The 23,748-nt window shown below is 54.3% G+C and overlaps 1 protein-coding gene across 6 annotated transcripts in view; it reads right to left on the bottom strand.

Moving 5' to 3' along the window:
• The window catches only part of PAX8 (paired box 8), a 45,440-nt gene extending 24,026 nt beyond the window's left edge, over nt 1-21,414 (bottom strand). For 4 of the 6 annotated variants that reach the window (XM_039851750.1, XM_039851746.1, XM_039851745.1 and 1 more), the window contains exons 1-2: nt 21,263-21,413; nt 20,826-20,927 (exon numbers count right to left, since the gene is read on the bottom strand). In XM_039851750.1, coding sequence (XP_039707684.1) covers nt 20,826-20,927; nt 21,263-21,353 — 193 coding nt within the window. In that variant the 5' untranslated portion in view covers nt 21,354-21,413. Of the gene's footprint in view, nt 1-20,825; nt 20,928-21,262 lie in introns of all 6 variants that reach the window. The other 2 variants (XM_039851748.1, XM_039851747.1) reach the window with 1 other exon arrangement.
• Between the last annotated feature and the right edge of the window lie 2,334 nt (nt 21,415-23,748).

Below are 23,748 nucleotides of genomic sequence, written 5' to 3' on the forward strand. Positions count from 1 at the left end.
GGTGTACTTTGGGTTATGCCTCCCCTCTGCACAGAGGCGTGGCAGGGCCGATGCCAAGCCAGCCATCTCTGGCGTCTTGGAGCACACTCACTTGCAGGCTGTGATCTCCCACTGTGACCTCCCAGCTGCTCCCCTTGGCACGGCGCCTTTCTGGAACAAACCTAGCGTTCCAACCTCTTGTTCCACCTCCCACCCCGAGTCTGCACCCCGGGTCACTCCTGCGGCATGAGGGTGCGGGAGACCGAGCCCTCAGGCCCTCAGATGAGGACAAAGGGGCTGGCAGGCTGAGAGTGGCGCTGCGTCTGGCTTTCCCCTGACTGGCTGTCTCTGTGCTTGTCCTTTGCCTCTGAAGGCAGAGGAGTTGGCAGCCATTTCTCGTTGGTCCTGCAGCCTCTGCCTGTCCTGGAACCCTCTCCACCAACTACCCTCCATTCCTATGATATCATTTGCCTCTCTCTTTCAACCAGGTCCTTGCCCTGGACTTGCAGACATATTTGGATCCATCTCTGCAGCCTCGCAGACTGATCGCAGCAAACACACACACATACACACACACATGCACGCACATGTATGTGCGCATGTAAAGAAAACCCTCCCCTTGACAACAAAACGTTTGCTTCCTATGGACTTCGCCTGAATTTTTCAAGAAGCTTTGCTCTTCCACTTCCTTCATTTCCTCCTTTGCTGCTCAGTGGTCACCTTCCCATGTGCTGGACATGTGCTCAGACGCTTGGTGATGCCGGACCGACGGCTGTGGTGGAGGTGCTAGGACCCCTGTGGAGGTTTCCATGGCAATAAGCCTTCTGGTCCTTTTGCCTTCAGACTTGCTGTGGTTCCTTTTTGATGGGTTCTCAGCCCTCCTTTGTCCCATTATATCCATTGTGTGTGTGGGGGGGTGCTTCTCTCAAATCCAGGTGCTGTGTTCACTCCACCTGGCTGTCCTCAGTGGCCCCACCGTCATTGTTTTACCTGGCCTCATGTACTGATGGCATCCTGCGTATCCCAGGTGCCTCCAGCTCCCTTTTATTTTCAACCTCTCATCAGAAATCTCCCCTTTGCTGAGGCTCCTCCTCTAGTGCTGTCTGTATGTTCCTTCTACCTGGAACCCTCATTCCCTCTTCTCTAGTCACCTCCCTGTACAGCTCAGCCCAGTCATAACCCCCAGGTGGCTCTGTGTCATCCCACAGGGCAGGTCAGAGCTCCTGTCCAGATGTTCTCGTACGTAGCACCTGTCACCTTTCTCGCATGGCATAGATCATGTTTTAATTCTATGTGCATTCACATGATCATTTGTCCAAGTGGTGACTCTCTTCACTCACCAGGCTGAAAGCCCATGAGGACAGGACCCTGTCTGTTTTGTTCACCATTGAATTACGCTAGGTGTTCAAGAAATATATGCCACGTGAATTAACTAGCTGCCGCTAGTGTCTTCCATTCTCCCCTGACAGAGTACTCGCCAAACCGCGCCGTTTTTACCTCTTAAATATTTACCTAGCCAGTACCATCCAGCCGCCCCCAGCACGCGCACATTCCTGTGTTCATGTATCCACTCGACACATGTTTATTGAGCATCTATCATTTGCCACGCACTTAACCAAACTTGATGGCATGGAACTCATCCTGCCTTGTGGAGCTTCCAAACCAGGAATAAGGAAACACACAAATAAATGTATAATCATTGCTAGGATATGTGCTAAGAAGAACACAACACAGGGCATGACATTTAAGAATAACGAGGGCAGGGCGAGAGATGGAATTAGTTCTGGATGACCAAGGAAAACCTGAGTGGTGTGTACATGCTCTGGGGCAAAAGTGAGCAGGGCTTAGCCCATTGCCTGGCTCACTGGTCCGTGCACCCAGCTTTGCGCAGGAGGCCCTCGGCCTGAGCACGTCACTCCCATATTCAAGGAGCCTTCCAGGGCATGGCTCCATTATCTGCAGGGCGAAGTTCAGGCTTAAATCAGGAGGAAGATGCCTACCTTCTGCAGCATCCGAATCCCTAATCCCTTCCCACCCACCACCACCACACCGTATTCTTATTCATGTTGTCTTCTGTGCCGGAAGGCCCTATCCTTATCTCCTCCTGATTGATTCATTCTCACACCTGAATTAGTTCAGGAAGCCGCCTCCTACAGGAAGTCCTCCCTGCCCTTCCTGCTTATTGTCTCTGATCCTTCGTTTTAAACGTGCCAGGGCATAATCTCTCCCCTTACGCGTAGCAGGATGTAAGTATGTGTTTGTTCTGGCTGTATCGTGCTGCGTACACTGTGCGCCCCTGAGGGATATCATAGCTGCTCTGTCCATGAGACCTTAAAATCTAGTATAATGCACAATAGGTACTCAATAAATGCTGATTGAGTTAATTATCAGAGGGAAAGAGGCAGGCCCAAATGAGCTTAGAATGTGTGGGGCCCCCACGTTCTCTGCCCTGAGCAGAACTCTGAGACATAGGCTGTTTAAAGAGAGGGTATAGATATCACCCCCAGAAACAGAGAGGTTGCTCCCCTGCAGGGGGCAGAGCGACTGCAGAGGACTTTGTCAGCTCTACCATCAAGCCTTGTCATTGACGTTAAATGTGTCAGGCTGTTGTGAGAAGCCACACAAGGTTCACAGGCGAGTCTTTCCTCTAGGCCGAGCCTCCCACACTCTGGAGTCCTGGCCAATGGGAGAGTCCTTGGGGCCCTGAGAACAATAGGGTGAGAAGTCTGGTTCCCTGGATCAGACTGGAGGGTGGGAGGGAGCACTGTGCTTCCAGCTCCACCAGGAGAGAGTTGGGGAGCGGGGAGGCAGGTAGATGGAGGAGGACACTGAGGCTCCTGCGGTGGGCCTCTGTGTGTGTGGGGGCAACTTGAAAGATGAGGGAAGCGGGGAGGGAAGGAGGGATCTAGGCTTGGGCAGTATTTAGCCTCTCTCCGGGGAGGGAACCCCTAGCCGGGTGTTGGGAGACTCACCCTGGAGGCAGGTGGACGCTCCAAGCACATCTTTTTGTTAAATTCTCATGACGCCCCTGAGGAGGAGCACATTATCCCCACCTGACAGACAGGAGAAGCAGAGACCCTTGGAACTTGCCTGGTGCTCCTTGCGGGGAGGCTGCTCCTTAGGCTGCAGCCCAGGCCCCAGGGCAGCCCTGCCTCTAAGAGCAAACCCTTCTTCCTGTCACCACCAAGCTCGGCCACTTTCTCAAACTCACTTTTCAACCCTCGTCAGGGTTGGAGCCTAAGTTTCCCTTTTTGTGATTTTCCTTAGTCAGAACGAACCTAATTCCTTCTCACCCGCTCTTCCCAGCCTGTTTACCCCTGCGCCACACCCCCTTTCCAGGCCTTTGCCGGTTTGCTGCTCTGTCCTCTGTCTCTTCAGGTCCCTTGCTGTCTTTTATTTCTGTCCCTGCTCTCCCCACTGCCGCCTCTCACCTCCTCCCAGCCCCTTCCCTGCTCCATCTGCCTCCCACCAGCCTCCCACCCACTCACCCAGAGACTTCCCTTCCTCCCTGGCTGGGCTGTCCCCTCCCCACTGTCTTTGTTGCCTGCATGACTGCTCAGGTCCCTTACCCGTCTTCCCCTCAAAGGCATTCTCAGCTCGCTGTTATTCTTGTATTAGCACCGAACCCATTAAAGCTAATTTGTTTGCCCTAATCTCCATTTATTTTTCCCTAGTTGATATTAGATTTCCTTTCTATTGCTCCAGCATGATTTTCTCTTTGTCTTCCTAATGGTCTACCCGCCCCCCCGCCCCCCTTCCCCTATTAATCTGGTTGGCTTCACCAGTGGTTTCAAGGCCCTTCTCCACCTCCCCCCAGCCCTTAGATTAACTCTGTCCCCTCCCTCCTGGGGTGCCCGGGCCCAGTGGACTGGACTTTCAGGATGGAGCTACTGCAAATGTCCACAGATCTGTAAGCCTCCTAAGCAAAGCGCTGCTGGGTGCAAGGCTCTGCCGTGTCTGGATGCCCAAACCTAAGGGTCACCAAGGACAAGGGTTCCAGGGCTCCTTTGGGGCTGTCTCATAGACTTCTGGAGGCCTCTGCAAGTTTGCTTGAACCCTATACGTTATGTCAGTGGCTGAGGATGGGCCACTAGACCTCTGTCCCCATTTCCCAAAGTAGAGACACCCCTTCCTTCCTAAAGAGGCAAGCCTCCCCTCTAGACATGGCTCTGGGGTGGCTAGTCCTCACCCTGCACTCTCCCCTGCACATCCCCCAGAAAAGAGCCTTCATGGATTGGCCCTCAGAACCTCTGCCTCCTCACCATGCCCCACTGACCACTGTGCTCAGTCATCTACCGAGTCTCAGTGTCCAGGCCTCTCTCTGGCCAGCACTCTGCCTGCCCTGGGTGCTGGGCTCCTTGTGGGCAGGCACAGTGTTCTATCTGACCTCGCTGGCTTGCCCAGCAGGGACGAGGCCAACCTTCTGGACAATTAGATACTTTCCACGTCCTTGGGTCAACCAGAATCTCTCAGCATGTCCCCAAATCTGCATTTTTAAAAAGTTCCTCTGGTGGTTGCCCAGAGTTTATATCCACTCAGCAGATGGTTAATAAAGACATATTGAAAGCAGGAAATAATTGATTAAACACGAACTCCCTCCCAATGCTGACCACAGGTCCCCAGAGGCCACCTGTTTACACTCCTTCCCACTGAGCTCCTAAATGCCCAGACTCGGCCCCACACACCTGGCGGCAGTGTGAGGGCCAGGGCCCCTTCCTTTGGGGACAGCGGCGGCGCGCGAGGTGGGTGTGCCAGCCCCTGCTGCACACGCACAGGGGAACCCAGAGTCTGCACAGACCATTCCCTCTGGGGCTGTAGGCCGGAGGATGTCACTGCTGATTCCACAAAGTGAGTCTGCCTTGCAGCACTTTTCAGTTCCCTGGATCACAACTCAATGAGCAGCCGTAGCATCTATAAGATTCGGGCTGAATGGGGAGGTGGCTTTGGAGTAGAAGACGAACTTCCATAACCCAGAGAGGGTACTGCTCTGCAGCCCTTCCTCCTCCAGGGACACCCGCGGTGTGTGTGTATCTGTGTGTGTATCTGCATGTGTCTGTGCGTCTGTCTATCTGTGTGTGTGTGTCTACCTATATGTGTGTCTGTGTATCTGTGTGTGTCTGTGTATATGTCTATGTGTGTGTGTCTCTGTATGTCTGTGTGTCTCTGTGTGTGTGCATGTCTGTGCATCTATCTGTGTGTCTCTGTGTGTCTATCTCCATATCTACCTGTGTGTGTGTCCTGTGTGTGTTTGTGTGTGTGTCTAACTATGTGTGTCTGTCTACCCGTGTATGTGTGTGCATATGAGTGTGTGTACATTTCTGTGTGTGTGTGCATGCCTGTGTGTGCGCATGCCTGTGTGAGCATGCATGTCTGTGTGTGTATGTGTATGTATCTGTGTTTGTGTGTTTGTGTGTATGTGTATGCGTGTTTGTGTGTGCATGTATGCCTCGTGTGTGCATCATTTGTGTATCCATCAGTCAATGTGTGCATGTGTGTGTGTCTGTGTGTGCATCTGTGTGTGTGTGTTTGGAGAATGAGGAGACAGTTGTGTCCATGCTGAATTGCATGCTCACACTTCAGTGTTCTCGTCTGGCTTGAAGGGAGCAGATGGCCTTTGCTGTCTCCCAGCGCTAACATTTGCAGTGCCAGGATGCCTTCCCACTAGGATCTGTGGGGATCTGGGCGGTCTCCCACCCAGACAACTACCCGGGGTGGCCTGAGCCCTCCCGTAGCCAGCGAGGAACAGTAGTACACAGTGGCCATGGTGGCAGTGTGACCTGCATGGTGGCAAGCAAGACACTCTGGCTAATACCCTGTTGAGGTCAACAGGCACCAGAGTTGGGGGTACGTCTGGGAGTGTGCCTGGCCATGAAGGGGAGAAGGCCCATCTAATGTCACAGACTCACCTCCCGGCGGGCCAGGCAGCACTCAAAGTCCCTGACCTAAGCCCTGTTCGCTCTACACCCTGGGGCCCTTTGGGACCTGGCGCCATCTTGGCTGGGGTTGCCCTGGCAGACAATGAGGGAAGAGGTGCTGGGGACTGGGCAGAATGGGTTCCAGATGGTGGCACACCTGCAAGCTCTCTGGTCCTCTAGTTGGCTTGCTTGTCATCTGTATTTTCTCAGGTGGAAAACCAAGTCGTGAGGCTCTCTCCTGTGGGACCTGGGTCTGGGGGCAGCGTCCCCTCTTTGTGGGAGCGCTTGGACGGACACAAAGGGAAAGACTCTAGAGAATGTGTGACCTTCTCCGCCCTTTGTCACTTCCACACTATGCTTTCACAGCTGGTGTCACTTGGACCCAGACCTGCTGAGAGTCCGGATAGGGGCCAGGTGAGGGCTGAGGTATGCCAAGAATGTGCGACACCCATGCTTCTGTGGTTTGGACTGTGCCCGCAGATCCCATACCTTACAGCTGAGCCCCCAGGACATTGGAATGAAACCTCATCTGGAAGTAGGGTCTTTGCAGAGGACCAGCTAAGATAAGGCCACCAGGATGGGCTCTAATCCCATGTGGCTGTGTCATTACATGAAGGTGACGTGTGGACATAGAGAAGACACAGGGCGACGGAGGCCATGTGAAGACTGGACTCATGCTGCCACAAGCCAAGGAGCGGCAAAGGTGCCGGCAAACCCCCAGGAGAGGCGAGAGAGCATGGAATAGACCCTCCCCCAGTCTCAGCAGGACCCTGCCTTATGGACTCCTTGATCTCGCACTTCCAGCCTCCAGGACCATGAGAGAAAACATTTCTGATGTTTAAACCCCTTGGTTTGTGGTACTTTGTCATGGCAGCCCAGGGGAACAATGCGCAGATAATGGGGTTCTGGCTCTGAAGCAGACATGGCAGGCCTGGGGAGCCTCAGGCTCCTCTTGGAGTATCTGGTGACCCTTCCAAGTAGCTTTGCTGTACAAAGTGGGCAGTGCAGCCAAGAGCAAAGCTTTCTTCACTGGGCCCTCCCACAGGGCCCCATCCTGGTCTCTGCTCCTGACCCTGCATCATGTGGCAGATTCTTCCGTGACGCACAAGGGTCAACCATCAGCACAATGATGCTGTCTGCCAGCCTGGACCCGAGGCCACCAGGCTCCTCTTCCCTCCAGAACTTTCTGGGTTCAGTCTACAAGTTGGCGATGAACCACCTAACACCTGCCAAGCCCCTTCGAAGTGCTGTCAGGCAAGCCATTCTGAAATTTCACTCAATACAGTAAATATCAATTGGGCCTTGGCTACCTCAGGGACAGGTTCGGTTCTCACACTGTGTGGCTGGTGCTTTGAGTCTGTTTTATGGGTGAGGATAACAGCTTGGAGGTTCAGTGGCTTCTGCACAGCCATCTGAGAGCAGACCTGAGGCTGCGTCAGCACCTGATCTCTCCTGGGAGTCTCTGGGAGGACGGGTGCCATATAGGCAGCAGGCTGTCTCTAGGAGATTGAGAGACCCCAAGGGCTGGCCTGGATCTCTGCTTCTCACAGGCTGGTTTGCTAGCAGAGCCCAGAACATCTGACACTCAACTGGAGACCACAGTGAACAGCCCCATACAGGGCAAGTTAAAGACAGCATCCTGCCAAATGCTTGTTAAGCACCTACTATGCATCTGCTATATGCCAGATATCGTCTGGGGAGTTTTAGTACCAGCCTGCAGAGTTGTGTAACTGCTGGTCCTCACAGATGCTCTGCCTAAATTTGATGGACTACCCTGCTGAGCCAACATCCAGTGTCCACCAGGAAGCTCCTAGGATCAGACTTGTCCAGGACGGCCAACACTTGCTACTCAGTGGTCACTGCTGCCCAGCCTCACCACTGTGCATCTGAGCCCAGGACAGAAAGACATCCCCAGGACCAGGGAGGTGTCCCAGTGGGGCAGCTCAGGCCCTGATGGCCGCAGCAGGTTCCCTTCTAGGGAGCCTCAGCCCCATAGTGGCCACTTATCATAAGGAAAGTAGTAGCAGGGTGACAGTGTCATCTTGTGAAAAGACCAGGTGTACCTCATGTTAGGAAAACCTCACTAACGAAACCCAAACCTTCACATCAGGTCCACCGGCCACACACTAAAGCGTAGCATCACACAGTTAGGTGAAAACCACTGTTGTGGATGCCGTGAAGCCCTCACTGCGTGTAGGACAGTGAGGGACTGGCCCATAGCACAGACCACAGCTCTCACTCTGCCCAGCTCCAAGGCTGGGCCTCAGTGGTGAGGTGGATGACACTGAACGTTGCGGACGATCTGAGTGCTGAGTAAGGGGCAGAGCAGGTGTAAGGGGATGTCAGCAGGATGGCCACCACAGGTGTTGGCTTCAGAGGGTCTGGGTTAGGGAGCTGGGACTTGACTGAGCATGTTGGGGCAGGGGGCATGGGGACGGTGGTCCAGGCAGCTGACAATGAATGCACAGAAAGACATCCCCTGGACCAGGCGCGGAGGTGGGGCTGTACACGTGCGTTTTGCAAGCAAAGACTAGCTGGCTGGAATGTGAGTTTGCACTCGGAGATGGTGGGAAGTGGGGTCAGGGTGTCAGGAAGGCACTTCTCGGACTATGCACGCGATTTTCCCGTAAATGCTGGTTAAGAATGGATGGAAAGGGAGTACGAGCAGGGCTTAAGACTCTTCTGGAAAGTCACCAGGCTGAGAAAGGGACAAACCAGAGCATCTCAACAATGCGATCCTCCAGTTCCTGCAATGGCCACCAGGCTGCCCCCTCAATAAGGAAAGCACGGAGCTGAGTGGGATGGAGCAAGCGGGCGCGTGGCTGTGACAAGGAGCTGGAAGGAACAAGGAATCGATGCCTCGAGTGCACTGTGGAGCCAGGTGAGGAGGGAGCCTCATGCTCCGCGTGCACATGACCTGGGCTTCCCAGTAGAAGGTCGGGATCGGCGCCTGCACCCTCTGTTGTCAGAGCCCACAGTGGCCTGAGCTCCGCTGTCCATGCTCCCAGAGTGCGCACACCCAGCTCCTGCCAGCCTCTCGTCAGGTCATCTGGTGGGGTCCCGGCCTCAATCAGAGGCTCCCGCCCCCACACACGCAGCCCAGTGCTCAGCATTTTGTGTCCACCCTCACTGAACCTGGGGTGACGGCAGAGGCACCGTTTGTGGAGCCTGTAACTACACCTGCCATCCCAAAGGGCTCATGACGTTCTCCTGCTGCCCGGAGTGTTTGGGTAACAACGCCCTTTGCAGAGATCTGCAGTTAGACCCCAAGGCTTGTGTGTCCAGGGGTTCCTTCCTGGGTGACAGCACAGTGTAAGAACTAGGGTGATGGGATGTTGGTGCTGTGAGCAGTGATGCAGGGCCCTGGGGTGGGTGTGGGCATGCCAGGGCTCAGAGGCTGAGAGTGAGGGACACCAGGAGGTCTATTAGGAGCCATGATGAGACCGGGGTGATCCTGGCACAGGGTCCACACTGAGCGGCCCTTGGGGAGAAGTTGGCCAGGAGGGGAAGGGGTCGCATGACACAGAAGGCTGAGATTTGGACTGTTCAGAGAGAGGACCCCAGAGTCTGTGCACCCAATAGGGAGAAGAATAAGCATGGTTCTCTGGGTGGTGTTGTGGGCTGAATGCTCGTGCCCCACACGCAGGTGGGAGCCCTGACTCCCAGTGCGAAGGCAGGTGGAGGTGGAGCCTTCAGGAGGCGATCAGGGCTGGAGCGGGTCATGAGGGTGAGTCCCGGTGAGTGTCAGCGCCCACACGAGAAGAGGAGGAGACAGCGACTCCTCTCCAGGTGCAGGCACAGAAAAAGGTCATGTGAAGACATGGTGACATGGCAGGGCAGCCGTCTGCCAGCTCGGTGGGGGTCCTGACCGGGCACTCCCTGACCTCAGACGTCCAGCCTCCAGACCGTGAGGAAAAAGCTCCTGCTATTTAAGCTGCCCATTGTGCAGAGTTCTGCAGGAGCAGCCCAAGCTGGCAAGACAGATGGCTGGAGCGGGCTCTTCTGGGTGACAGGATTTCAGAGGCAATTTCAAGGGGAGGTGTCTTGGTTCTGGGTTTGCACCAGGGAGCTGAGAGTGGGGTGGACGGGCAGCTAACACAAGGTGTAATGGGTGAGTGAACTCTGGGTAACAGGATCCTGGGCCCTTTGTCTTCTCATGCCACAAGACCACTGGGTGCCTTAAGAGACCGACACACATGCCTGGAAAGAAGGGGTTTTGTCGGGCAAAAGAAGAGTGAGGGGGAGCAGAGGCACAGCGTCTTCTTAGGTGGTGGTATCCTTTCTCTGTGATGGCAGCTTGGGCCATCTCTGGATCAGGTGTGTGGGATCATCATTCCACAGCACTGGACACTACAGCCACTGTGTGGACATCAGGCAATGCCAGCCCCACGTTCATACCAGCTGGCCTCGCCCTGGCTGGGAGCCGGGCACCTGAGAGATGTGCCGTGTTCCACAAGGAAGCCCATAGAACAGCAGCTTCAAGTGGTGGAGCCATACGTGTGACTCTGTCAGATCTGTGGGCTCTCGAGGTGGTGGCCACTATGTAGCAACATCTGTGACTCACAGGACTTTTGTCGGAGTATTATTCCTGCCACCACTGTTTCATTTTACCCATGAGTATCTCTGCTCACTACGCTCCCCACTTTATGAAAAGTCACACAAACACTCTCATGAAACATTCACGGTAACACCACATAGTTTGTAACGAGCAGTTTGGTGTCGTGCGCACACACACTGTAAAGGTTTCTTCCTTGTGTGCTTATGTGTGAGGAGTATCATGTTTGTGTGTAATGTGTGTGTACACATTGTGCATCTGTGTGCACCTGTGTGAGTGTGTATGCATGTGTGTGCATCTGAGTGTGCATGTGCATGTCATGTGCGTCTATGTGTGCATGCGTGTCTGTATGTGCATAAATCTGTGTGTGTCTGTGCATCTGTCCATGTGTGTGTGTGCATGTGTGTACATACATATACTTCTCTGTGTGTGCGTGTTTGCACACACATGTGCATGTGTGTATGTGTGCACGTGCTTCCTGTATGAGTGTGTGCACATGTGCATGCAGGTGTTTCTCTGTGTGCATGAGTATGTGTGCATGTGTATGTGCACGTGTGCATGCGTGTGTGTGCATCTCTGTGTACAGGCTGCCCAGTCTACGTCAGCAGGCACGGAGGTCCCCTCGCTCCCAGGTCCATGCACAGGACAGGCCTGGCTCAGCCCCGCACCCATGCTCTGGAAGGTGGGTGGTCAGGAATGGCCCTGGCTCTCGTATGGAGCCTTACTCGGATAGAAAGCCTGTAGCTGCTCTGGCGTCTGTGTGCTCGTCTGGGAGTCCCTTCTGGCCCAACCAGCTTGGGGTGCAGGGGGACCACAGGGTAATGAGATCCCCTGAGGCCGCTGTGCAGTGTGAGGCACGTATTCCCTGGTGCTCAAGTATGAAGTCTAGGAGGGAGCTGCGGAGGTAAGGGTCGTGCCCCCAGCAGAGGGCAGAACAGGCTGTCATGAGAAGTGCAGGGAACTTGGGCAGCGGTGGGGGGACACGGAGGCCTCAGCCTTGAGGAGGCCAGGGAGTGCAGGGAACCCACGACCTGGCGTGTCTCAAACGTGAGTTCAGTCGGCCCTCAGAAGCCTGCATGGGCAGGAGCCGCCAGTCTCTTTACTAGTGTAGTCGTACAGGTACAAGCCGTTGGAAGGAGTTTGAAACCAGGATGTGGGACCCTGAAGGGCCAGCCAACAAGGGAGACAGGTCGGCTCCCTGACAAGGCAGGCGCGAGCGGCATCCAAGGGGATGGACACACTCAAACCGCGGAGGCTATGCCTAAGCTTCGGTGGGGACAATGACCTCCAGGGAGGGGGACCGAGGATGGAGTGGGCAGGGGCACCACGCAAGCGCTACTGGCTCATACTCCAGGGAGACAGACACCTTCCAGGCCCTGAGGACAGCAAGTGCGGGCTCCTGAGAGTTGGTCTACTCACAGCAGGCTGTACCCATACGCAGCAGGCTGTACCCATACCCAGTTAGAGGCATTGATTCAGACGTTCTGTGGCCGCCAGGAAGGGAGGCCATGGAGGCATGGGATCTTCCTGGCATGGATGCTATCACGTCATCACAGAATATGGAGACTGGAAAGCCCCAGGCCTTGTCATATGGTCAAGGAGACTGGAGGCCCAGAGCGGCATCCTGTTATCAGCAAACCTCTGGGACTTAAGCGTGAAAGTGTCCAGCAGGCGTTTCCATTTGGCAGAGGTGGGCATGTCCCCACAACGTTGGCACCGATAGCTGTCCACACTTCCCATGAGCTGGCCAGGCACCGCCCTCCGCAGCCAGCGGGGACCGCCATGAGACTGGCTGAGGCTGCGGCTCACGGCTGCCTGTCCGGAGCAGTGAGCTGGATGAGGTTTCTGTGTGGTTCACGGCGTGGTGTACCGGGTGACTCTAAGATAAATGGCTTGGTGTGCCCGCCAGCCAGGTTGTTAGTTCACAGTCCTTGTTCCCCACTGACTTCTGTGGTCTGATTCCTTCCCCTCCTGGTGCTGGTCGGTCCACTTGAGAGGGAGTCATGAGACCCCAGCTGCCAGCCCTGAAGAAACGTGTCACCCATCATCTACCTTGACTACTGGCAGAGACTGCCACCTTCGCTGGCATGGCGCTCTGCACATGCAGGCGGCCTGTAAATTGAATTAAACCACTGGTGCTTGGATCCAGCTGGCTCCTAGCTTGACTCCCGTAGCTGTCCCAGCCTCACCCCTACTCCTGGTTCCCAACTCAAAGTCATAGCTAGACACCGAGGATGTGTCAAGAGGTCACCCGTTCCCGCCACCTCTGTTTGACAGTACTCAGAGCCACCTCAGTGTTGGGGAACCAAACAGGGCTGGGGCCGGTGACCCGCTGCTCAGCTAATCACAGATTTAAATGTCAACTGGGGTTTGCTCTCATGCCAAAGCAGGATATCATTACACAAAGCTAGAAAACATAAGACCTGAGCGGGCGGAGGGGAGAAGAATGAAGATGAGTGGATTTTTATTTCTTAAAAATAGGAATGAGGTTCTGTGTTGGTCAAGAACAGATCCTCCTGTCTTAGCCGCATCCCCTTCAGCTCATCTCTCCTTCGAGATCGATGCTCCCCAAACCCACGAGGGCTCTAGATTCCCACAGGAAGTCCACTGACAGCCTGTTCCAGGCCCAGCTGGGTGCTTCCCCTACGACTGGGTTTTCTGGTGAAATGAAGGAAGGAATGTTTTTCCAGGCAGGGCTGTGGTAGCCCCTGGTCATGGCCACAGGCGCTGGGCCAGCACCTCCCGCCTGTCCTTTTGTTTAATCCCACAGCCCCGGGCAGGCGCTTTGATTTTGTGTGTGTGGAACATTAAAAGGTCTGTCCTCGGTTTCAACTGGAGCAAAGTTTCGTGGCTTGGTTTCAAGTTACTCAGGATGTTTCACAGGAAACATTAAGAAAATATAAGATCTGGGTGTCTGCCTTAGTGAATTTGGGAAAACCGTCTCCCTGGTGACCACTGCTAGAGCAGGAGAAATTTTGTGAGCAGTTGCCATTTGCCAGGCAAGGATCCTGGTCCAACTGTCAGCGCCTCCTGGAAGCCCCCACGGCCCTGGCATTTCACACAGGTGAGGAAGTTCGAGGCAAGAGAGGCAGCTGACTGGCCTCAGATCACACAGGGAGAATCAGCAAGGTCGGGGTCACGCTCAGCCCCTCCTGCCTCTGTGGAGACGGAAGGCTGCCACAGGCCCTGCTCCACAGTGACTTCAAAAGTCACCCTCCTGATACCTCGCAGCCCAAGAGCACCCTGGAGGAAAAGTTGTGCCACCCTCCCGGAATCAGAACACACAGAGGCCCTGAGTTTGTGCGAACATGTGGTTCCCGTGATGATAGTAGATTAAGCTGTTTCATTCTCAGACCATCACCCAGCCAGCTCCCTGGCCTCTCTGCTGTGCGGCTCTGACAGCCACAATGTGTCCCAAGGGTCTAGGCAGCACTCAGTACTCCGGTCACTCCAAGGCCACTTAGGAGAGCAGTGCGGAAGACAAAGCCGACGAGCCTGTGGCTGAAGATGGGAGGGAGCAGGTGGAAGGAATGCTGTTTTTCCCCTCAAAGTCTCTGCCTGAACCATGAAGGATTTTCTTCTGAGAAATGCCACCAGTCCACTCTCCACAGAGAAAAGTGAGACCTTAAAATTAAACCTCTTTGCTGCCAACGTTACAAGCTAAACTCGGCAGAGCCCCCGATGGGGTGTGGGATTGGGCTTTGAACCTGAGTGGAGGGACCTGAGGGAGCAGTGGGGGTCTGAGACCCAGCACCTGCGTTCCGGTGGGCACGGGTCCAGCAGTGGCCTCTGACTTCGTGGGTAGGTCCTTCTAGCAACTCTGAAACTGATTTCATCGCCCCACTGACAGGCCAGTCTCTGGGCCCAGCAGGGAGGTCAGATGTGACCTCGAGATGCCCAGGAGAAAGTCCCTTTGTGGTCTGTGGTTCATTAAGGTGCCCGCGAGAGCTGCTTTTTTTGGTTCAGGCAGGAATATGGCAGCCTTGGGGGACCGTGTCCAAAGAAAAGCCCTCTCTCTGTCTTTCATGTCCGTCCTCCTCACAGTGGCCTCTAGGACCGATGTGAGTCAGGGACCACTTCTCCCAGAAGTCTCAGCCCTGCACTGGAGGGGGCTGTTCTTACTGAGCTGGAGACCTGGGGACACAGACGAGGAAAACAAGCGAGGGACTGGAGACTCTGGTCCCCTGTCTGCACAGGCCTGTGCCTTCTCACCGAGGGCTCTGGCCCCAGGTCCGGAATGCCACAGGGGTTGTGGTGAGCTGGACTTTGAGCAGGGGCAGTGGAAAGGGTGCAGCAGGCTGATCAGCCTCTCTGTGCAGAGGTCCGCTCCTCTCTGCCAGCGTAGGTAGCAGCCCTGCCTCGGGAGTCCCAAGAATGAGGAACAGCGACGGTGTCCCTCCTCTAGTGACCCCACACCTAGGCAGCCTCCTGCATAGCAGTCACCATCCCTTGGCTGAGGGCTCATGAGTGCAGGCATGCTTGCTCTTTCTCCGGATATAAAGGTGGCACTGGCAGGGTTGAAGCGGTTGTGAGGAGCCTTTGTGATATCTGTCATCATATGCGGCATTCGTGACTAAGGGAGGGTACTCAGGAATCCACACAGAAACAGGACCCAAGTTTCATGGGGGAGCCCCCCTTGGGAAGGACACTCCTGGGGAGAGAGCTGCGGTCACCGCAAAGCCCAGACTCAGTGATTGACTTCTGTCCCGTGAAGGTTGCCCTGGTGTGTGGCCTGTGTGACAGATGTTCCCATCATGTCGCCACCTGGCCAGGGGAGATTCTGAAGGGGCTTTCAGACTCCAGACGGGCTGTGGGCCACGACCCTGGCCCCAAGGAAATAGCTATGAACCCTCAAAGATATACCTAAAAGTGCAGTGACCCCAGATACACAAGGAAGGGTGATCCCCACCCTCAATCCCAACCCAGGGGCTCCACCCCAGGCCACTGACACTGGGCTAGATAAACCAGGACTGGCCCAGGAGAGTGGTCAGGAACAAGGGTCCACTGGATTGGGGTAGTCTGTGCCCCTTCCCCAGAAAGAATCCCAGTCCCCCTCCTGGGAGGAGTCATTGGGCACATCCCCAGGCAGGCATCTTCCAGCTCCCTTTGAGAAGCACCTGGGCTAAGGTGTTCCAGCATGAACTCAGAGCCCTGAGTGTGGGGCATATTCTCCTCTGTTTACATCCTCAAGTTCTGTCTCCGAAGAGAATAGGGGTCGTGAGGGCTGAGACTCAGCCTTCCTCCAAGTCACAACTAAAACGAAGGCAAGGTGCAGTCTTGAACGGGGTGCGTTCTCCTTCCTTCTCCCTTTAAAATCAGCTTTATCCTCTTGAGAGACGTTTCTTTTACCCTTTGGCTCCTCATGCACCCAGAACCACAGGGGCAGAGCTTTCTGTGCACATCTGGGAACTCAGCACCTCCGGACTGATAAACCCGGCAGCTCCAAGTGCTGGGGACTGAATACAGCTGACTGTGGTGATGGAGAGCATGTCTGTGCACGGCGACGCTGGCCAGTTCCTCCCGAGAACACATACTGCAGCCGCTGCCCAGCCACGAAATGCTGGCACAGGCTGGGTGCAGCCGCAAAGCAGCCCCTCTGCCTCCAGTAGTTGTGTCCCTGAGGGCATGGGCCACCAGGGAGTCTACTCAGACCCCATCTGGGTATCCCTACCATGGCAGAGTCTGCCAACATGTCCCCCGCTGGTTTCACACTTGAAAATGTCCCAAGAGGAGAGGGGTGGCTTTAATCTCATCTAAGGGAACCCCCATCCCCACCCCCTGCGCTGTTTGTGTGCAGGTGGAATTTACCAGGGAGGGAACTGAGACTTTTCACAAAACAGAGTGTGATCACTACACAATGCGATATGAATATTTGAGAAACTTTTCCTATGAAAAATAGATACTTTAAACACACACCCCCAGCCACACATACACATTGTTTTTAGGAGAACCAATTAATAAATGCTAATTCATTCAGGCATATCTCCACTAAATTACTGTTTCATTTAATTGCAGGGGAATTTTCCATTACTAAACTCTCCCTTGCTGATTTTTCTTTTTGCATTATTTATATATTTTCACTTGCACTAATAGTGAGGTTGGTATGTGATATTATCTGCTGTTTGTGCGTCTTAAATTTCTTTATCTAAAGTGTTTCCTCATTCTTGCAGCCCCACGTAATCTGGGAGAGACACCATTAAAGGCAAGCAAGACTTTGCACATAAATGATCTAAAAAGGCACCGGCCACGATCAGCCCACCGGTGGGCACACTGTCTGATTGTGCCCTTGTTCTAGACGTGCACGCGTGTGCGAGTGTGTCTCTACTCTGGGCTCGTGAGCTCATGTTTTCCTGTCAACGAGTCACAAGTTTATCTGTGGAAAGACTGTGGGTACACAGCCTGGAGTGAAGATCCCGGGGTGGGGGGAGGGGTGGGCGGTGCTTTAATGACAAAATAAACAACACGAATCCTTTTATGAACCCCCAGAGCTCAGCACATAGTTTCCTGCTCCTGTTTCATGGACACAAATCAAGATGTCGACATCTAGACACCTGAGCTCCAGACCAGCTGGCTCCCGAAGAGCCTGCTTCTTTCCTCTTTTATGCCCAGAAAAGTAGGGGTTCTGGTGGTGGTCAGGGATTGCTTGGGGGCCTTGGTGGGAATTGCGTTCAAACGGATGTGTTTTGAAGTAGAGCGATGTGCTGATAGTGAACGGCCAGAGTTCCATGCACTGGCTACCTTCGCTTATGAAATAAGTTCTTTCATTTTTATTCTCCAGCCACCTTCGCCCCAGACACCCCTACATTGTCTCCTTTCAGCGTCTTTTTCTCTGTATTCTTCCCCTACTTTCTCTTTCCTGGTAACTCATTCTGGAGGATGTGAATGATTAAACTGTTTACTCCGAGTTTAGGTATGAAAAGGCATGTCACCATAAGTAAAGTTTCACCTTTATACCCAACTCTATCAATAATTAGAGAACAAGGATGACTGTTAGTAAATCTTTCTTACAGTTAGCTTTTACAAAAGGGATACCATTTATTCTGGGCATTCTGAGTTCTATTAGTTTTACTTTCCACAAAAATTAGTTACAAAACAGAGTAACCTCCAAAATGAAGTCTGCTTACAAGAGTTGAGAGCCCTGGGTATGCATGGGAAGTGTATACCTAGAGACCGTGCACCCCATTAAAAGCCAAGATTTGAGCCCATGAACACAGAGTTTTGTCATATGAATATATTAGGAGATGCTCATTTTTGAACAAAAATATCTAATAATTAAAATTCCATGAGATTGATTTTTGTGCTGTGTTCCTTCGCTTCCTTTGTCCTCTTCAGCAAAATTAGGGAGAGTCAGTTTTGGGTATAGACGGATAAAATTAATTAACTTTTCTTCCACTCCCAAAAAGTCCCCAATAAATGCTTCCAATAGACATCAAAAAAGTGTCAATTAGAAATAATTACTTCTTATCAATCAGTGGGGCAATTAAAGTGACAAAGCTTGAAAAGATACTTATCTTAAAACTAATTCACAAGCTAGCTAAATTATCTCCTAATTAACTAGCACTGAGAAGGGGGGAGGGTGGACCATCTTGAAACAAAGATGGATTGAGAAACCCGAATAACTCTTTCTCTTCCTCTGGACAGGTTACCATCCCGGAGAGACCTTATTTTCAACCTAGGCAAGAAACCTGGAAGAAAACGCACCTGCCGCAAATTCATGTGGCCCCTTTCATCCTCTCTGCGACCCAGAGCGGGGCACAGGGCCTCACCTCCCAGACGTGGGAAATTACAGACACTCTCCCCCCGCCATCTGAAGTCTCCTTTTACCACTTGAATAACCAACTTTTGACTTTCCGGAGCTGGACTTGTGGCAAGTTATTGCACAAACTTTTAATAACACCCTGCTTGCTTTACTAAACTCATCTGCACTGAAAGGGTATTGTTTACATTTTCATATTTATGTGGCGTTTCTCATTCCTCAAGCATCTTTGAATACTTAAAACATGTTTTTGCTTTAGAAGGTCTGTCCCCTGATGCTACAAAATTCTCAGTGGGTTTTACAAACCGCTCAGATCATAGCTAACCAGCGCACACCAGAATAATTCGTCATTGGCTCTCCACATCCCTTCAGAATAAAGATGGAGAAAATGTATATGTTATGACCTCTCTGCAGAGCAAGACCAGCTGAGAGCAAGCCGCTGGTGGGCCGGCAGCAGACCAGCGGCAGGCAGAGGCAGGGAACACTCCGAGTAAGCTCGGTCTTGCAAACAGCCCACCCGGCTCCTGCGAACAGCCTGCTCCCTGCCCCAGAGGACACTAGGAGTGGGGTCTGCAGGCGAAGCCCCTAAGAAATGGAAGTGCTGCTAACACCTCAGAGAGGAAAGGCATTACAAAACCGGGAGGGGCTGGGTTAAGGATTAGGGTGCGAATACAGGCAGCAGCACCAAGTTAACTGGGAACAGGGGCAGCCTTGAACCCTCAGAGCTGCCTTCTAGGCGATTCTCTTCTGTCCATTAGCATTAAATTAAACCAGAGAGAGTCTCATCCTCCCTTCCGCTCAGCCTCCTTTCTTTCTTTGTTTTGGGGAGGGGCAAAGACCCCCTGGACTGAAAATGCCTCTGTCCTGGGCTGCGGGGGTGCACTGCTCCCCACAAACCAAGGGCGGTTTGCATCCGAGCCCACGGGAAAACACGCAGAGTCTGGGCCTCTTGTTGATTAAAAATAACGATAAATTGTGTCCTTTATCCTTCCCTTCGTTTATTCCCATTTGTTATAATGAGCGCTTCTAGAATGAAAATAAGTAGAGAAAACAAAATCAAGCCAGCAGGAGGGACCGCGACTTCCGCTTATATCTCAAAGGGTCAGGTCCACCGCGGTAAATTCGGGTCCTGAGAGCACCCACTCCTACTACCCTTAGAAAGGTCAGGGGAAGGTAGCGGGGAGACAGACCAACCGGGGTTGCAGTGAAGGCACCGCCAGCCCCGGTAGAGATCCGGCACCCAGCGCGCTCGGCCTTGAAGACCGGCCCTGCTCCTGAGGCGGTATTGTACCCGATTTGGCCACAGACTGAGCGGGCGAAACCCTCGTCCTGGCCTCAGACGGTGGTCCAGGAGCGCCCGTGGCGCCCGGGCACAGCTGGGCAAGGAGTGCAGGGCAGCTCCGCCGCTCCGTCCCTCGGCTCCGCGAAGGGCCGCAAGGTTCCCACCCCGCGCCCTCAGAGGGCCAGCAGTCGGGGGCGGACTGCTGAGCCCGTCTCAGCCCCGGAGCAAACCCTCTGGCGCCTCGGGCTCCCCGCGCCCCTCACTGTGGCGCCTCCGCCCCCGGACCCGAAGCTGCGCGCGAAGCTGGACCGCGGCGCTCTGGCGGAATAGAGATCTCAGCAGCTTGCCGCGTCGGCCCGACCCTCCTTATTATAACAAATGTCCGGTTTGCCGAGTGGACTTCATGTTTGGCGAGAATTCATCTAAGATATTGATTTCCTCTCACTTTGCCGGCCTCAATCGATAGCACTGCGCCCTGGCCTCATAAATCGCCTTCCCCTCGCCGGCCCAGCTCCATCTATCACCGCGGCCGGGCCGCGCCTCTGCTGGCTGTCCACACTGGCTGCGCGCCGGTAGCTGTACCCAGCGCTCCCATCGGCCGGACCCTGGGGCTCCTTCCCAACACAGACCCCATCCCCATCCCCGGCCTGGGTCAGGAGATGGAGAGAGCAGGCGCCCACAGCCAGGACCCCAAACACTTCTGAAGGCTCTGAGTCCCAGCGCCAGCGGGGAGGGGTTTCGGCCCCTCAGGCAGTCTTCGCAGGCTGGATGACCCCCCGCGTGACTCCCCGCCTGCCCAGGTTCAGCTAGGAGGGGTCGGAGCTACCGAGCGCACTCAAGCCTCCCAGGCCCGGACCAATGACTCCTTTCCCTTTGGTTTGAGAAGTGCGCGGGGCGCACTGTCCCTCCCGGGGAACTACGGGAGGGCGAGAGCTGAGCGCACCCGGCTGAGGGCTCAGAGGTCGGGGCAGGGGAGCTGCAAGCCCAGCAGGGCGCGGCCCAGGGCCTGAGCGCGCAGGATGCCCGCTTCCCCCGGCCATGAAAGCCGCGGCCGGGCGCGAATGCCCCCTTCTGACCCCACAGAAAGCCTCTCACCGCTCCATGTGGCCCACAGACACCAAGGCCTGGGGAGGCGGCTCCGCCGGTTGCCGGGGACCTCAGGACCAGAGAGCGGCGAGGCGGTCGCGGCGGAGAGCCAGGCCCGAGGCTCCCCAGCTGCGTCCCCACGCAGGGGGGTCCCGCGAGCCCAGCGCGCACGCCCCCAGCCTCGCCGACCCAAGCAGCGCACGCACGGACGCGCGGCGACGCAGGTCTCGGTCCGGCCACGCGCATCCTTACCGGATCTGATGGAGTTGTGAGGCATCGCCAGGATCACTCGCGGCCCGCTGGGGCTCAGGGCGTTCTCACGCAGGTCCCCTCCGCGCCCTCCGCGCTGCTGCCCTGCAGACCCAGAGGAAGGGGCATGAGACGCATGACTGCTGCCTTAGTGCTCTTCCCAGGCCCTGTCCCCCTGGCTTTCATGGCATGGCAGGAGTCAGAGGGTTTTCGCAAAGTGTGGCCAATCTGAACCTGGCTGAGCACACATATGTAGGTCCGGAGGGTCCAGGACTTGCGGTCTGCTGACGAAGCCCCAACTCCAGCCCTGGTGCCCTTTTCCTCTGCCATCCTAGCCTCATCTAGTTTAACTTGGTGGGGAGATAGCTTCCTGGGACCCTCTCCCTTCTGGAGTCACCCCGCTCCCCGAGTCTGCTGCAGCCAGCCCCTGGGTGGCATACCTGGCCCACGGCTGCAGGCCCTCAGTGCCCTAGGTCCTCTGAGAGGGTGCCCTGGGCCTACGTCTCTTCTCCGTCCCAAGTTTGTTCCCATCCACCCGGCATCACAGACCGGTTTTATCCCGCCAGGGCCCTGAGACAAGGGTCTGGAGAGGCTCGCAGCCTGCGGATTGGCTGGTTTGGTGCAGGGGGGTGTGGGAAGGGGAGGATTTTGCAAGGGGGACATGGCTGAGTGGACTCAGGAGTTAGAAACATTCGCTGGAGCTTCTGTTTCCAGCGGGGAGAAGAGAGGAAGGCAGTGAGCCCTAACTGAGCAGGCCTGGACACAGTTGGGGGGTGGGAGACACTGCCTCAGAGCATGGGGATGAGGGTCCCTGCTACCAGAAGTGAGAAGCATGGTCTCTATATGACACCCTCACCTCCTCACTCCTGGTCTGCCCCTCGGCAAGCGGCCTTTCTTTTTACCAGAGGGACTTTTGTTTTCATGCCTATCTCTTAAGGTAGAGGCTGCTGGCAGAGCTGTAGGCCGAAGGTCCCACCTTGTCACCACCCCGAACAGCTTCTAAGCCCACTCTGTCCTCATCACCCGACAAGGGCCACACTCTCCACACTAGGCTGATGACATTGCACAGGACCCCTCTCTCCCAATACACACAGCACCAGCTCTCCTTGTTGCTCCTTGAGGATTTCGAACTTGGGAAGAGAGTTCAGAAGACTGGCAGAGAGGACCTACATTGGACCTCAACGTGGAAGGCTGGAAAGGGACAGGGCTGAACTGGCCTCCGCCTTGTCTGCAGGGGTCACAGCCTCGAGGATGTGGGGGTCGGGGTGTGGGTAAGAGGGTCTCCTCTGTGGGACTGGGGAGCCCTTAGTGGTGGCAAAGCTGCCTCTCTTTACAGGAGGGAAGCAAGGTACGAGGCAGACTGTGTGTACAGGGCAAGGCCCAGTTATCCCCTCAATTTCAGACCAGGTTCCTGGATTCAGGGTTATAGCTGAGAGGACAGTGTGCTGCTCTGGACTAGAGGCCAGAGGTGCTGGAGTGAGTGGAAAGGGAAGGGACAGAGGATACTGGGGTTGTTCAGGGATGTGTGTGTCTGTGTGTATGTGTGTGAGAATACACACAATGTTTCTTAGTTAAAAAAATATTTTAACTCTCAGGTTAATCTACTTCCTCCCCTCCACCCCCACCCTGCCCCTAGACTCTTGTTTTTGAACTGAGCAGAAATTATTCATTTTGGGAAAAGAGCTAAGAGTATGTATGTCTGCCAGTGGATCCTCGGCATTTGTGAATGTCTCTAAACAAACCGTAGCTGCTTTATTGTTTTAAATGTTTCTCTAAAATTGTTATTTACAATTGCTCGGTGGTTTCCAGATTTGCAGACACTCCCCCTCTCTGATCAGACCCCAGAGAGAAGCTCCGAGGTGTGCAGGTGAAGCGACCTCAGCATAAGGGTCATCATCACCTGAGGGGCTGTGGGCTGTTGGGCCTGAGAAAGGCTGCCCTCCCTCCAGGGACCACAGCCCTCACCTAGCAGTTCTGCAGACCTCAGAGGGGCACTCGACGGGGCTGAGGAACCATCAGCTATGAAAGCCACGCACCCATTCTTGCCAATGCTGTCTCCCGCTCACAAAACGAGCCCCTGCCCCCTCCCCATTTTGGTAAAAGTTCTCAAAGGACAAAAGGGCAAGTCATCAAAATGTGCCTGACACATTTGTGAGCTTATTTTTTTAAAAGTCATTTTAACATGAAAACCTAGTGTGCAAAAAACACCTCCATGCACTTTGAGAACACCCCTTGCCCAGACTGCAGGTGACACAGCAGATAGATGGCCAGTTGGTGGCTCTGCAGGGAAGTTCTGGAGCCAAGGGGCCCTCAGGCCTGGGGTGGGAGGGCGGGGGGACACAGAGCTGGTCTCCTGTTCCGGCCTGGGCCTGCATTCCGGTGTCAGTGGGAAGCAGGCTTGGGGTCCCAAGGCCAAGAAAATTTGTTAACAGACCCCCACCCCTTGGAGCCAGCATCCTCCTCAGCAAAATGAAAGAGGTTGAATTATATATTTATGTTTATTTCAAAATGCCTTTTATCATGGCTTTTTCTCCAACTTAAAAAAAAAAAAATCTGTGATCCTCTTAGTTAAGTATAAAAATCTCCAGCCTTCCCTGATGTAACTTGAAAATTTGAAATGAATTTAGTGTCATGACTAAGAGCCGACTGTAAGCTCAATGGGAAATTTAGAGCCCCTTCCTCCCCAGCCCTTTTCGGATGTGATGCCCGCCAGCCTTTCATGCCATTATCAACAGGCAACCTGTGGTTTAAGCCCAGTTACAATTTATTTTTTAACTCAGTGTTTTTCCAAAAAAATTAATTAGTTTCCAGTATGAAAATAAATAGAGAAGAGAAAATACCTCTGGCTTGCCTTTAAAAATTGCACCGATCTGGCCACAGATCTGAGCGTTTCTTTGTGGAAATGAGTATTCTTTCAGATTTAACA

The sequence above is a fragment of the Pteropus medius genome, unplaced genomic scaffold (genome assembly GCF_902729225.1).
Source record: "Pteropus medius unplaced genomic scaffold, Ma_sr-lr_union100, whole genome shotgun sequence".
Lineage (NCBI taxonomy): Eukaryota > Metazoa > Chordata > Mammalia > Chiroptera > Pteropodidae > Pteropus > Pteropus medius.